This window comes from Sceloporus occidentalis, unplaced genomic scaffold (assembly GCF_023333645.1).
Source record: "Sceloporus occidentalis isolate IW3139 unplaced genomic scaffold, rSceOcc1.0.p SCAF_9, whole genome shotgun sequence".
Lineage (NCBI taxonomy): Eukaryota > Metazoa > Chordata > Lepidosauria > Squamata > Phrynosomatidae > Sceloporus > Sceloporus occidentalis.
The window spans coordinates 16,491,090-16,507,033 of record NW_028316989.1 but is presented as its reverse complement, the minus strand read 5'-3'; the positions used below and the strand labels follow the sequence as shown (position 1 = coordinate 16,507,033).

At 42.4% G+C, this 15,944-nt stretch overlaps 1 protein-coding gene across 6 annotated transcripts in view; it reads right to left on the bottom strand.

Annotated features, from left to right (window-relative positions):
- The window catches only part of GRAMD1B (GRAM domain containing 1B), a 120,510-nt gene extending 106,448 nt beyond the window's left edge, over positions 1–14,062 (bottom strand). For all 6 annotated transcript variants that reach the window (XM_089537470.1, XM_089537475.1, XM_089537471.1 and 3 more), the window contains exon 1: positions 13,988–14,062. In XM_089537470.1, coding sequence (XP_089393596.1) covers positions 13,988–14,001 — 14 coding nt within the window. In that variant the 5' untranslated portion in view covers positions 14,002–14,062. The remainder of the gene's footprint in view (positions 1–13,987) is intronic.
- Positions 14,063–15,944: the final 1,882 nt, after the last annotated feature.

Sequence of the window (15,944 nt, the reverse complement as noted above, 5' to 3'; positions counted from 1 at the left end):
GAAATATTCCAAAAACCAAAACATTTTTCATATGTGGCTGAGAATATTCCAAAAATCCATATAGAGTTTCCAAAAAGAAATAAAAACATTTCTTCTAGTATGCAAAGGGTTCTTGCGGCACCCTTGAGACTAACTGAAAGAGAAAAGTTAGTAGCATGAGCTTTCGTCGACTCAGATGCATGGGGCAGAGTGGAAAGTCCAGGCACAGACCACTATAAGCAGTCTCTGTGTGAGAATGTCCATAGGATTGCAAAATTTGGTGGTATGGAGATGAAGTGACATGGTCATTTTTAAAAATGACGGTCAATGATTGTTGGGGAGCAAAGTCAGGATGTTGCCTAAAGCTAAGGTGAGTGGAAAATAAAATGAATGAGCATTGGGATATAGTTTGGAAACCAAAAAGAAGACACGATGAACTGGCCAAGAGAGTCCCCATGAAGCTGGGGGTTAGCTAGCATTATAATGTGCCTAGCGTGCCAGGTCTTGATTTTCCAGACTAACATGGTTATGTCTTTGATTTCTTCCAGGTCTGTATGGCATGGATATTAAGCAGTAGAGGGCAAGGAAAGCAAATGGTATAAAAGCCAAATCTAGGGAGCCAGCGTGGCATAGTGGTTTCAGCACTGGACTTGGACTCTGGAGACCAGGGTTTTAATACTGGTTCAGCCATGGAAACCCACTGGGTGACCATGGGTAAGTCACAGTCTCTCAGCCTCAGAGGATGGCAATGGCAAACCCGCTCTGCAGATAGATAGGGTCCACCCGTGATAGGGTCCACCCAAGGGTTGCCATAAGTCAGAAAAGACTCGAAGGCACTAAAGAACAACAAATAAAAGCTAATTCTAGATTGGTTTTGAATCTGATTCTAAAACTAGATTCTAAAGAAGACAGAAAAAACAAATGATCAGCAGTCTGTGTGAAACTGTATCAGAACACTTCTTATACCAGTAAAAGGAGAAATGGAGTGGCAATATAGTACATTTTGCTGGTTCGGTCAAAGCAGCAAAAATAAGTCAGATGTTCCACTTTCACTGTTTCACTCCCTCCCCACCCTCAGCCTCCTTTGTGCTAATGCTGCAGTCTGGAGTTATAATAAATCAAGTCCAAACAGCCAGAGATGTATGAATCCAAATTTATCCTCAAATTACACCTCTTCTTTCTTTCTGTACCTTCACCCCACCCCTTTATTCTTTCATCAGAAAAACGGAATGCAAAGATCAGCTACGATTTTTATTTGCAGACAACAAAATATGGTTATCAATTGATACCTGATAGCAAAGATAATGTTGTGTTTCAACTGATTTCTAGTTTCTAACACATAAGGCTAAACATAACGTGAAAGCCACCCATGGCTTTTCCCTTGCAAAACGTATGAAAAATAGGTAGTTTTCGAAGAGCAACACCTGTGTCAGTGGCTGTGGTCCCAGGTGACCAATTGCTGGAACGAAAGTTGAAAAGGGAATTGGAGATGTTATAGAAGAGGGACAAAAAAGAGCCTTGGGGATGGAATAGTTTCAGGTCTAAGCAGATGAAAAGGGGCATAGCATTTTAGTAACTGTGTGACAAGCAGAAATGCAATCATGGATAGGCCATGTGAGGCTCAGGGACAGGGTGCATCTCCACTGTACAAATAATGCGGTTTGACACCACTTTAGTCCCATCCTACAGAATCCTAGGATTTGTAGTTTTGTGAGGCACCAGCACACTTTGGCAGAAAAGGCTAAAGACTTGTCAAACTACAAATTCCAGGATTCTCTAGGATGGAACTACAGCACTTAAAGTGAGGTCCAAATGCAATATTTCTCTGATGTAGATGCACCCTTAGTGACTATATATGTAACAGCTGGAGATAAATATACAAAAAAGAAGAGGAGTACTTCCTGAGGACCCCAAAAATTGGTTGTAGGACAGATGTTTTTGAAACAACGGTCATATTGGCTACAGCTGCTGGAAGCTGTAGTTGAATAACATTTGGAGGGCCACATAATTGCCACCCTGACTGTACGCAAACAGCTGGAGTCAACTAAGATGGGATAATATAACTAAAGAAATGTAATTCAGTTGGTATCACTGATGCCATAGGCCTCTCCAAAATAATTATTAGCATAATAATGTTAATATAAATTAACATTAATGAATAATATTGATATACATATAAAAGCACCGGTAAACCAGCAAAAGGCCCATCTAGTTTTCCACAGCAGGGCACCCGGCAGCCTCTGGGAGACTCACAAATGGGACATGAATGCAGCTTCTCCCCCAGTGCAGTTTTATGTTTTCAGTTTATAATTGAAGAAAGCAGAAACCGACATGAATGCACCAATGGTACCCTTCCTTTATCTTTTGCGCAGTTAGATGAAACAACATGTGCCATCAGACCAGGTTAAATGACAGCAGCTTTGACAGCAACACTCTTTTTAATTTTAAATGTTATTAAGCAGACAAATGCACATACTATACAAACACAAAAGTAAGCCACAAGGATCAAGGCACCATTAACACTGCTGCATGAGAGTCTTATCACAATATCTATCATTTCAGCAATGCTTTTGATTTGCAGTACAAACAGTCAACAAACAACTGTCTGCCTGTCCAAGTGGTACATATTCTTTCTTAGGGTAACAAATCTGAATGTTAGTTCTGAACAATTGCCTGATCTGTTGTAATGAGTTAAAACTTTCCATTATCTGCCTATCATGTCCTCACACACTTTTTTAGATTTCAAGAGGGAAGAATTAGGGAGGCAAGAGACGGCAGGCATAGAGGAGCAGAGCGAGGACCACTGCCTCTTGGACTTTTATTTGCAAAACTGGTGAACCAGGTACAAAATAGCTTAATCAAAACAGAAGACTGAACAACAATAGCAGCTGTTTGCTCCTGCAACTTCTTATGCCAAGCATAGTTCAGGAAATGAAAGCTGATCATGATACAGTTCAGTTATTCAACCTTCCCTCCTTTCCTCTCCCTCCCCTTGCCTCCCAGGTTGCAAACTGGAACGCAGTGGAGCATGCAAATCCCAGGTCATAGGCTGAGATGGGAAGGGAAGGAGGGACCCCAAACAGTTTGGAGATGGAGAAACAATAAGTATGCCAATGATGAGGAGGTGGGCTACTGAAAAAGATGGAAACAGCAGCAAAATGAATTGGGGGAAGGAGTCGAATGGCAAAATAGTGACTATTATGGCAGAAAAAGAGAAGCTTGCAATTCTCAGCCATATGATGATGATCACATACTATTTGGTTTACTTGCCCATGCCATACCACCTTCTGTCATATCAGTATTCAGTAAATTTCCAGTTCTGCATGCACACTACAGAGAGAAGCTTAAAGCAGATAAAAACTGATAAGCATTCCCTTATCAGTTTTCTAATACAGCAGACTGTATTAGAGTTGCCAGTTCAAGAATATTTCAGACCAAAACCAGAGACCTAGGAACCTTTTGATTTTTCAGAAAAGTGGCCCTGGTGATGTTACATGGGTCAGTCCCTGATGGTGACTCCATTAAACATCAACTGCAGTTGCACAGAGTATGCCATTTCCGTAAAAGATAAGCCAGGTCAAACAAATGAGGAAAATATATAGGAGACATGATGGATTCCGAAGGAAGCATCTTCTTTGAGTTGCAAATGGACATTAAATTTCATGGACTTGGAGAATCTCCCAGTGACCACAAGGCCAAAGGAGGAGGTGCCAGCCTGCAAAAAGCCCTCTCTGCCATCTGCACTAAGACCAGAAACAGCAAATTGCAGGCCTAACATCTTCATTTTTTCCCATCCTGTTTATTTTAATGAAGAAGCCAGTGTGACTTCGAAAGCTTGCAACATGTAATTGTGCATTTTGGTTGGTCAATTAAAGATATCATTGTTTGGATGTCATTGGAGGAAAATATATGTACACCCAGTTTTCAAAGCAGCGCTCCTGCCCTGAGATTCCTTTCTTTCACTCTGAGGACCAGAGACTCAAGGCAATTCTAGCAAGGACCCAAAAATAACTCACATAGTGTATGCTGCCATCTATGACTGCATGTTTCACCAGGAAACCAAAAGCAGTAGTCATTAGATTGCCTGAATGCCTTTCAGCATTTAGTGTAGTCAGCTTAATTGTAAGCATGTCCTCTTCATCCCAGTACAATCCACTCATGAATTTCATTTGGACATGACCTAAACCATGTTGCTCCTATTACTTGACAAAAGCATTAGTATCCATTTGTCCCACACATGTAATACTGTCTGCACAATGTTTCTAATATATCTTGATTACCTTCTATAGTGATGTCCTTCTCAGAATATAACCAGAATTGCTGCTATTATATTTGCAAAGTCAATAATGCTTCAAAAAGCTCTTGACATCTATACAATTGCCTTAGTAGGCAGTTTCTTCCTTCTCTGGTAGCCAGGGTTGGCATTTTTAGATTTATGCTAAACAAAAAACACCGGCAAGGATAATTGCCTTTGCATTGGTTACTGATTTTGTACAATAGCCACCCCCAACATCCTGTTATTTCTAGAAGAATGGAAAGTATACACACCAATCATGCAATATTTCCAAAGATTCTGAAACTATGCACAGGGTGTGTGTGTGTGTGTGTGTGTGTGTTATGCAAGAGAAATGTCAATTTAGGAGGAAATGGAAATATGTGCAATATTTACCTTTTATCAAACGTTATCTTCCTTTACTAGTTTTAAGAACATAACATAGAGTCATAGAGTTGGAAGGGGACTCATATGCTGTCAAGCCCAATCCCCGGCTCAATCCAGAATCTCCAGATAGAGCATTTTATAAGAGTTTAGGGTTTGCAAGCGGCGGCGGCAGCGTTTTTGCGGCGGAGGCGGCCGCGCGAGGGAGGAGGAGGAGCCAGGAACACCCGGGGCATAAAGCCCCCAGCGCTCCCCAACCCAAGCGGCGGCGGCAGCGTTCTTGCGGCGGCGGCGGCGGCGCGAGGGAGGAGGAGGAGCCAGGAACACCCGGGGCATAAAGCCCCCAGCGCTCCCCAACCCAAGCGGCGGCGGCAGCGTTCTTGCGGCGGCGGCGGCGGCGCGAGGGAGGAGGAGGAGCCAGGAACACCCGGGGCATAAAGCCCCCAGCGCTCCCCAACCCAAGCGGCGGCGGCAGCGTTTTTGCGGCGGAGGCGGCCGCGCGAGGGAGGAGGAGGAGCCAGGAACACCCGGGGCATAAAGCCCCCAGCGCTCCCCAACCCAAGCGGCGGCGGCAGCGTTTTTGCGGCGGAGGCGGCCGCGCGAGGGAGGAGGAGGAGCCAGGAACACCCGGGGCATAAAGCCCCCAGCGCTCCCCAACCCAAGCGGCGGCGGCAGCGTTTTTGCGGCGGAGGCGGCCGCGCGAGGGAGGAGGAGGAGCCAGGAACACCCGGGGCATAAAGCCCCCAGCGCTCCCCAACCCAAGCGGCGGCGGCAGCGTTTTTGCGGCGGAGGCGGCCGCGCGAGGGAGGAGGAGGAGCCAGGAACACCCGGGGCATAAAGCCCCCAGCGCTCCCCAACCCAAGCGGCGGCGGCAGCGTTCTTGCGGCGGCGGCGGCGGCGCGAGGGAGGAGGAGGAGCCAGGAACACCCGGGGCATAAAGCCCCCAGCGCTCCCCAACCCAAGCGGCGGCGGCAGCGTTTTTGCGGCGGAGGCGGCCGCGCGAGGGAGGAGGAGGAGCCAGGAACACCCGGGGCATAAAGCCCCCAGCGCTCCCCAACCCAAGCGGCGGCGGCAGCGTTTTTGCGGCGGAGGCGGCCGCGCGAGGGAGGAGGAGGAGCCAGGAACACCCGGGGCATAAAGCCCCCAGCGCTCCCCAACCCAAGCGGCGGCGGCAGCGTTTTTGCGGCGGAGGCGGCCGCGCGAGGGAGGAGGAGGAGCCAGGAACACCCGGGGCATAAAGCCCCCAGCGCTCCCCAACCCAAGCGGCGGCGGCAGCGTTTTTGCGGCGGAGGCGGCCGCGCGAGGGAGGAGGAGGAGCCAGGAACACCCGGGGCATAAAGCCCCCAGCGCTCCCCAACCCAAGCGGCGGCGGCAGCGTTCTTGCGGCGGCGGCGGCGGCGCGAGGGAGGAGGAGGAGCCAGGAACACCCGGGGCATAAAGCCCCCAGCGCTCCCCAACCCAAGCGGCAGCGGCAGCGTTTTTGCGGCGGCGGCGGCGGCGCGAGGGAGGAGGAGGAGCCAGGAACACCCGGGGCATAAAGCCCCCAGCGCTCCCCAACCCAAGCGGCAGCGGCAGCGTTTTTGCGGCGGAGGCGGCCGCGCGAGGGAGGAGGAGGAGCCAGGAACACCCGGGGCATAAAGCCCCCAGCGCTCCCCTGGACCCCTTTTTTTTTTTTTTTTTTTTCGAGGAATAAAAAAGAGAAGTAGAGCTGAGCTTCAAGGAAAGAAGGGCTCCAAGGTATAAGAAAATAAGTGAAGGGAGTAGAGGTAATGGAGAAAAAGGAGAAGAAGAAATAGAAGTAATAATATTGGAGGTGAAGAAAGGGGGGAAGATAAGGAAAAAACAGAAAATTGAGAAGAAAGGAGTAGGAGAGGAGAGAGTATAAGGGGAGAGGGCAGTTTAAATCCCAGTACCGCCACATACAGGAATAGGAAGAGGAAAGCCGCTATAGATTTAAGGAAGAGGAAAGGAAAGAGGAGTAGGTAACCCATGTAAATACAGGATAAACAAAGGGGAAGAAACAAGAAAAGATAGTTGCTGGGTCCGCAATACAGCCAGGAGAAGGTACAAGCCTAACTGGCTGTAGACCAATAAAGGGAGGGCTGGCTGGGTAGAACAAGATCTAAACAGCCGGACAGAGACCTCTCCAAGGAAGGGGAGAGGTAAAGAAGGTACTCACAAAGGTCTTCAGAGGAAAGAATAAAGGTAGATAAGAGGGAGAGGGGAGGAAGAAGACACAGAAGAAAGAAGAGACCAGGAGTTTGCGGCCCTTTATGTGGTAAATTATAACAGAACGGAGATTCTGTTAAAAGGTGCGGAGATAGCAAGAAGGAAATATAGAGAACGGTTCCCCAAGGAAATATAGAGAGAGCAGAAAGTAGAATGAGTAATAGACCAGCTACTAGGCAGTTCAAGCAGTCAAAAGCAATGTCTCAAACACAGGGAAGATCACCCTCAGTTTCACCAGAAAGACAACTAGATGTAGCAATGCAAATAGCCAATCTGCTGGAAGAATTTAAGACGTTTAAACAAGATATGAAGAAGGAGATGAAGGAAAATAGAGAGGAAATTAAGGAAGAAGTGAGAAAAGAAGTAGATAAGATAGGTAGAAAAATAGAAAAGATATCAGAGGAGGTGGGACAAGTTAAGAAAGATATAAAAGAGATTAAAATGAGGACACATGACTTAGAGAAAGTAACAAAACAGGTTAAGGAGAGATTACAACAGGAGGAAGGGAAAGTGATGCAATTAGAGGTTAAACAAAGGGAGAAATGTATAAAACTGAGAGGTTTACCAGAAGACCCCAATGAGGACTTAGGGAAGAGGATAATCCCACACCTGGGGAAATTTTTGGAAATAGAAGAGGGGAAATTAGAATTAGAAATCGATAGAATCTTCAGAATCAACTCAATAGTGGCCAGAGAAAGGAAAGTTCCAAGGGATATTGTAATATGTTTGGTGAGGACGAAAATAAAAGAATTAATAATTAGGAAAAGCTACACAGAGAAATTAATGGTGGAAAATGAAGAGATAAGAGTGTTTAAGGATATACCGAGTCAAATCTTAAAGAGGAGACAAGATTATAAATTTCTAACAAAGCTACTGGCAAAAGAAGAAATAGGGTTTAGATGGGATGGAGTAGAAGGCCTCTCTTTCAATTATAAGCAAAAAAGGTATAGAGTAGATACAATAGAAAAGGCAAAGGAGATTTATGAAAGAATTAAGCAAGGTTCTGAAGAGAAGAAATAAAGAGATAGTAAATACACATATATATTTGAGATAGAAACCCGAAAATAAAAACCATAGACAAGGATAGATAGAATTGGAAGAAAACAAAGATGGGGATAAAATGTGTAATTTGGAATGTGAAAGGATTAAACTCAGGTGCAAAAAGGAAACATGTATTTCATTTTGTAGAAAAACAGAAAGCTGATGTCATTTGTTTACAAGAAACGCATATTAATAAAAGGGACATAAAATATTTAAGAAATGGAAAATTAGGGATACATTATGTGTCGGCATGTGAAAAAAGAAAAAGAGGAGTGGTCATATATGTGGGAAAAGATGTACAGAGCAAAGAGATAATGAATGATCAAAATGGAAGGATGGTGGCAGTAGAAGTTAAAATTAGGGAGACAAGAATGTTAATAATAGGAATTTACGCGCCCTTTGAGGAGAAGGAGGTTTTTTTTAGAAAAGTACAAGATATAATTTTAGAACAGAAAATGGACAAAGTAATTGTAATGGGTGATTGGAATGGGGTATTCAACCCAAAAGAGGATAGATCGGTAGAAAAAGAAAAAAAGAAAAAAAGTAAGGGACTACATGGGAAACTCCCGAAAATAGTATGGGACTTGAAAAAAAACTGTGCATTAGAAGAAGCATGGGAGTATAAATATGGCAAAGAAAAAGGATTTACATTCTACTCAGAAAGGCATAAATCCATGTCAAGGATAGACATGTTCGTCATGTCTAAAGTAATGCTACCGGATATTAATAAAATAGAAATATTACCTAAAATAGTATCAGATCATAGTCCGGTAGCTCTAAATTTAAATGAAAAAAGGAAAGAATGGGCATGGAGATTAAATGAGTCATTGTTAGAAACAAAAGAGTGTGCAGAATATGTAAAGAAAGAACTAGAATGGTTTTTCAAAGAAAACGGAGGAGTGGGGATAAGAGCGAAAGTGGTATGGGATACATGTAAAGCATTTATGAGGGGAATTTTCTTAAAAATGGGGTATGAAAAAAAGAAGAAGAGAGAAGGAAAGATGAAGAGGCTAATGGAAAAACTTAAAGGGAAAGAAAGAGAATTGAGAGAAAACCCGAAAGATAATAAAATAAGACAGGAGGTAAAGAAGGCACAAATACAACTCAATGAAGAATTAAATAAGGAAGTAGAATGGCAATTAAAAAGGAATAAACAAAAATTCTTTGAAGAGGCAAATAAGCCGGGAAAGTGGCTTGCACAAAGAATAAGGAAAATACAGGAGAAAAAGTTAATTACAGAATTAAGAGATGGAGATAAATTGTATAAAGAACAAAGAGACTTAAGGAGGATCTTCAAAGAATTTTATGAGGACTTGTATAAAGAGAGAAAGATAGGAGAGGTGGAACAAGAGAAGATTAGGAAATATTTGGAAATGCAAGAAATAACAACCTTAGAAAAAGAGGAGCAAGATAGGCTCAATGCTCCAATTTCAGATAAAGAAATAAAAGAGGCAATTAGGAAGGCTAAAAGCGGATCATCACCTGGACCTGATGGGCTACCAGCCTGTTTCTATAAAAAATTAGAAGAAACACTAATACCTCAATTGAGGGAGATGTATAATAAAATAGGAGAGGAAGGAAAGCCGGACTCATGGAAATATAATAACATAGTGGTGATATTAAAAGAAGGAAAGGATGCAAAAGAACCCAAAAACTATAGGCCAATATCACTTATAAACAATGACTATAAAATACTAACCTCAATATTAGCGGATAGAATAAAAGTAATATTGGAGGAAAGAATTCATAAGGATCAGAACGGGTTCCTACCAGGAAGGCAAATGAATGAGAATATAAGAACAGTGATAGACATATTAGAATATTATAATACAAAAAAAGAAAAGAAAGCTGCGATTATATTTCTCGATTCAGAAAAGGCATATGACAATATAAGGTGGGAATTTATGTATGAGCTAATGAAGAAAATACAAGTAGGAGAAAAATTCTTAAAATGGATAATAGAATTATATAAAGATCAAAAAGCGAAGGTGATAGTAAATGGAGAAAAATCGGAAGAAATGGAGATTCAGAAAGGGACAAGGCAGGGGTGCCCATTGTCCCCGCTGCTATACATAATGATTATTGAGGTTCTATTACAGAAAATAAGACAAAATGAAAAAATACAAGGAGTAAGGATTAAAGATCAATGTTACAAGGTTAAAGCATACGCAGATGATATAGCAGTATATATGGAAAATCCGCTAATCAGCATAAAAGAATTAAAGAGTACTATAGAAGAATTTGGAGAAGTAGCCGGGTTAAAGATCAATGAGGAAAAAACTGTCATAATTACAAAAAATATGACAAAACAAGAGGAGTTAGAACTAGAGGAAATGACAAAATTCAAAATCCAAAAGAAAGTTAAATACCTGGGAGTGTGGATTACAAAAAGAGTAGGAGAGCTATATACAAACAATTATCAAAAAAAATGGAGGGAGATAAAGGAGGAATTAGGGAGATGGGCAAGGTTACGACTCTCTTTACTAGGGAGAATGGCGGCAATAAAAATGAGTGTGCTGCCCAAGCTCCTATATTTATTCCAGAACCTTCCAATTATAAATACAGACAAGTGCTTTAGGGAATGGAGAAAGGAGTTGGCAAATTTTATATGGGGGGGGAGGAAAGCACGAATAAAATGGGATAATTTGATAGATAAGAAAGGCAGAGGTGGCATGGGGGTACCAGAACTGCAAAAATACTATTATGCATGCGGAATGGTATGGATCGAAGAATGGATTAAGTTGAAAAATGATAGACTTTTATGTTTAGAAGGTTATAACATGAAGTATGGATGGCATGCATACTTAATATATAAGAAATGGAAGGAGGATAAAGAATTCAAGAACCATATTATAAGAAAAGGACTATTAAGGATATGGGAACACTACAAGAACAAGTTTTACAGGAATATACCCCGATGGACATCACCGCAGGAGGCGCAGTTTGGGAAGTTTAAAAGAGGTAAAGAGCAATGGATAAGATATGAACAAATAATAGAGGAAGATAGAAAAGGGAATTTAAAAATTAAGTCTAGAGAAAAATTAGAAATGGAAAATATGATTATAGAATGGTTCCCATACAAACAACTGGAGGAAAAATTTAAGAAAGATGTAAAACAAGAGGGAATAGAAAAGCATAATAATGAGCTAGATAAGATAATCTTGGAAACACAGAATAAAAAGAAAATATCCAAATACTATGATGTGTTGTTAGAAAGGGATCTGGAAAAGGACAGGATAAAGGATAATATGATAAAATGGAGTCAAATACTGCAACATAACATAGAGCTGGATGAATGGGAGAAAACGTGGGAGAAAACGAATAAGTTTACCTTAGCCCAAAACTTGAAAGAAAACTATTATAAAATGTTTTATTTGTGGTATATTACGCCAGTTAAGATATTTAAGATGTATAAAAACATAAATAAGACATGCTGGAAATGTAAAAAAGCAGAAGGGTCCTTTTACCACATGTGGTGGACCTGTATAAAAGCGAAACAATATTGGAAGGGGGTGCATAGTGTGATCAAAGATATAACAGGAGGAAGATTTCATAAGATCCCGGAGCTATATCTGTTAAATATGACCTGTAAAATAGAGAAAGCAACAGAGAAGAAATATTGGAAGATAATTCTGTATATGATCTCGACGGCAAGATTATTATACGCACAAAGATGGAAAACAGAACAAATACCAACTATAGAGGACTGGTTTAATAAGGTGATGGAAATGAAAGAGGCGGATAGACTCTCTAGAAGTATAAAAAGAAATGGAAAAGAAGAAGAAGAAGAAGATAAGGATGTGTGGAATACAATAGAACAATACTGGAATAGTGTAATGTGAATAGAGGAATGTAAAGCAGAAAAGATAAAGAAATAAGAAATGGGTTAGGAAGGGAGAGGGGAGGGAAGGGAGGAGAAGAGGGGGAGAGGAGGGATAGGGGAAGGGGGAAGGGAAGGGGATGGAGAATATGTAAGTGGAGAAAGCGAATGTAAATAGATGTGTGAAATATAATAAAATGTATAAATTAAAAAAAAAAAAAAAGAGTTTAGGGTTTGTATTTTATTTATTAAAAAGGAGCCACCATTACTGCCATTACCTCACCTAAACACTGAAAAATAGAAATAGCAACACACTCCATGAATAAAAACAAAAATTAGAGTTGGGCAATATCTTTAAATAGGACCAAGGGCCCTTTCGCACGCCACAATTATAGCACTGTTATTCCACTTTAGTGTCATGGATCAGTTCTATGGAAACCTGGACTGTTGCATGGAAGGAGTTGCAATTCTCAGAGAGAGAGTTGTCTAGTGCTTTCTCAAAATATAAACCCTAGGATTTGTGCCATGGCAGTTAAAGTGGAATCATATCAACATGATATGACAAGGGAAAGGATTGCAGAAAAATAGGAGAAAGATGGCACAGAGACAAGGAAAAACTATAATAAAGATAGGACAGCCAGCCAGCCCAAGGGGAAATAATTGAAGGGGTTTTGGGGAAACTATGGTGTGTTACAGACCACCCAGAAGGGGCAGTCTCTCGCCGCTGCTGGTTGCTGCGTCCGGGAACCGCAGCATCCAAACTGCACGGTTCCTGGACGTAGCAAGGAAGAAGCGCCGAAATGGTGCTTCTTCTTCCGCCCCGGATGAGACGCCATGAGGCGCTACTCATGCACTCTCAGAATCACATCCAGTGCGCGACATGCGGATGCTATGCATCCAGCACGTAAAGATGGCGGCGCCCATGTATATAGGGCACCGCCATCTTTACGCCCTCATCACGTGCTAGGGGTGAGGCTGGTGTGGACGCTAGGTCCTCGGCCAACCCCTAGCACATGACAGGGGTGCTGGAAAAGCCCGTCTGTAACAGGCCTATGCTTGATTAAATAGTTCAAGGGTTAATGTGTGATCTAAGTGTGCAAAAATGAACTTCTACTTGTTTCTTTTCTTTTTTTTACAACTTTCTTTCTGTTCCTGTTAAATTTTGATAGAGAGTCTGGTTACACTTACTACAGTGAACTCATTGAATAACATATCTACTGGTCCATCTAGGGATCACCTTGCAAACCAAGTACTTGATCCAGGGAGAGATCGTGAGGGGCAAGAGGGCAAGGTGAGGGACAGGAACCAAAGGGCTTGGAACCATGGGGCCATCCTGGAGAAGAGATCCATCACATACATTTGCTGCCAAGTGTCAGGATCTTGTAAGGAGACCTATGTGGTTAGGAGAAAACCAAAAAGAGGACTGGGGTGGGCAGTTGGTACAGTTTAACCAAACATGGTGTATTGGGATTGAATTAGATGGCCCTCATCGTCTCTTTCAATTCTAAGCTTCTATGATTCCAGCATATCAACTTTCCCTCTAAAAAATTAGAAGAAATTTTCAAATTGAAGGACTAGATGACCTCCTACGTATTTTCCAGTTATGAATCTAAGATGGGAGGGAATCAGTTTTATCAAGGAACAAGCCAGATTTTTTTTTTTCCTGCTACAAGGCAGTTTCATTTCTGGGGCAAACAACTGCTAATACCCAGTTTAGACAAACATTGGGTATAAACCAACTTTCAATCTGCCTATCACTTACATGAATATATTAATCTTCCATAAAAATGGTATCATTCAAATGCTGAATTATGTGGGGTAACACCCTGCTTCCCAAAGTGGGCAGTGTGTGGCGAGAAGCCCACAGTCAGGCTCAAAAGGCAACAGTCGGTCAGACCTTTACTCTGTCCAGCCCAGTATTGATTATTCTCATTCAAAGCAGATCTCCTTAGTGAGAGATCTTTTCCAGCCCTATCTTTTCCATGAAGGTGTCAAGGCCTGGGTCTCCTAAATTAAATATAAACCATGCACTCTAGGCAAGTGCTATTCAAAGTGATGCTTGGGAGATCAGTGCTGGCCCAGAAGCTATGGCTACCAGTCAGCAGCTAGCTTCCAGGAAAGCATGCAAATGCAATAACAAAATATGGTGCAAACCCAATAACTTGGCTTATTGGTGTGGGAGATAATTGTTGATCTATCACATCTGGTAGTTTCAGAAGCACTGCTCCATGGTCTGGGCCTTCTCATCCACCAAAACCTACCTGTCCTCATGCATTCGGGGGCTCAGGAATCGGGATGCATCATCATCATGGCTGCTCTGTTGGCTGCTTTGTTGGCTGCTGTAGAAACAGATACGAGGGACTAGTGAATAGGTCTTCCAACAGCACTGGTTACCTCAGACTACAACAGACTAAAATTTATTTAGAAAACTTATACTTTTTCTAGGTGCTTTGGTCATTATTGTGTACCTTCAAGTGATTTCTGACTTATGGTCACCCTAAGATGAAGTTACCATGTTCTCTACACCTGATTTGTTATGAGAAAACACAGTTTGGCTGACTATGGCGTGTTACAGACGCGCTGAAGCGGCGTGCTAGGGTTGCCTCGGTACGTATTAGGGTTGAGAAGGGGTGTCCCTTCCGGACGCCCCTAATCCTAATACGGACCGAGTCCATACAAAATGGCGGCACCTGTTCCACACAGGGGCCGCCATCTTGATGTAGTGGACGCATTGCGTCCGCATATCGCACAGCACAAATGACGCCACGAGTGTGCCATTGGCACCTTGCGGCGTCATTAGCACGCCGCAAAGAGAAGCACCATTGGGGCTTCTTATTTGCAGCGCGGAGGAGCCACGCGGTTTGGACGCTGGGGCTCCTTCGCGCTGCAACCGGCGGCCCATGTGATTAAAATGTTCCTCGTTCTATTTGAGTAGAATGTGGTCCCATCACAGAGGAGATCAGGCTTTTTGCATGCGGGTGGATGGAGAGGAACTCCACAAATCTGAAAAAGGCTTTGCAGTTGAATGTGGATGTGCTCAGGAAAGTGAAGACAATTGAACGTCAACAGGAATTTGCAAAAATCCTCAGCAAATCGCATAATACTCTTATGTGTAAACTAGCCCTTAGTGAACGAAAGTTGAGCTGTATGGAATTCTTCTTAGGAAATTGCACACTCTGTCCACAAGATGTCATAAGATATTACAGCTTGCTTCTCAGCTGCCAATGTTTGCCAATACCTAATGCATAAGAAACTGTCACATGAGGCAAAGACCTCTTTGAAACCCCTTGGTTTTTCTCCTACACAGTTAACATAATATTCTATCACTCTCAAGACCACCTGGCCATTTTTGTCCATTTCTTGCAATTGCTATGATGGGCTGAGGTACCAAAACAAAACAAAGCAAACTCCTCAGTAATGAATATTTCTAACTTCTGCCTTTCCACATGTGACATGCTTTTCTCTGATTTATCCTTGGAATCAGTATATATTCCGGTGGTGTCACTAGAGTTGCTGTCACCTAGTGCAGTATGGTGTCACTGCCCAATCCTCCCATACTACACCATGCAGAACCCTTAGTAATGTTTTGTGTACTAATGTTATTAATAAATCTTAATTCCCATATATCTCTGAATGCAATGGCAATAGTTGTGACAGAGACAACTAGCAAAATTAAAACTATACCATTAAATGACAATATCAGACACACGGCCTAAATGTATTTACATGTCCATAGTTTCATGTGGTTAAAGTGAAAATTTGGTAAGAAGTGATGTTTTTAATGAATATTTTTTAAACTGGGGCCCTCCAAGTGGCAAGAGCAGTGAGGACGGTGGGGACCTCCGCTGATCCCACTGCACCAAACATAATGGCCTTCATTTGTCCCATCACTGTAACACCCAAGTTACCATGACCCTTGAGCAACTGCTGCCACCATAGTTACCATGTGTCTGAACACAACCACTCCAACAACACTATTGTGACATTTTCAAAGGCACATGGGTATAATAGAAGGATAATTTATTAAACAGAAGATCAACACACAGTTAAAGATTACCTGGGTATATACAAGATAACGGTTACAGAATCTCAAGACTTGGTTGTGTTTGTTACTTATTTAACTCCTCCAAATCCCAATTGCCTCTAACATATCTCACTCTTTCCCTATCTCTTTACAATCGTAGCAGAACCTAACTATCTGTCCTAACTGACCAAAAA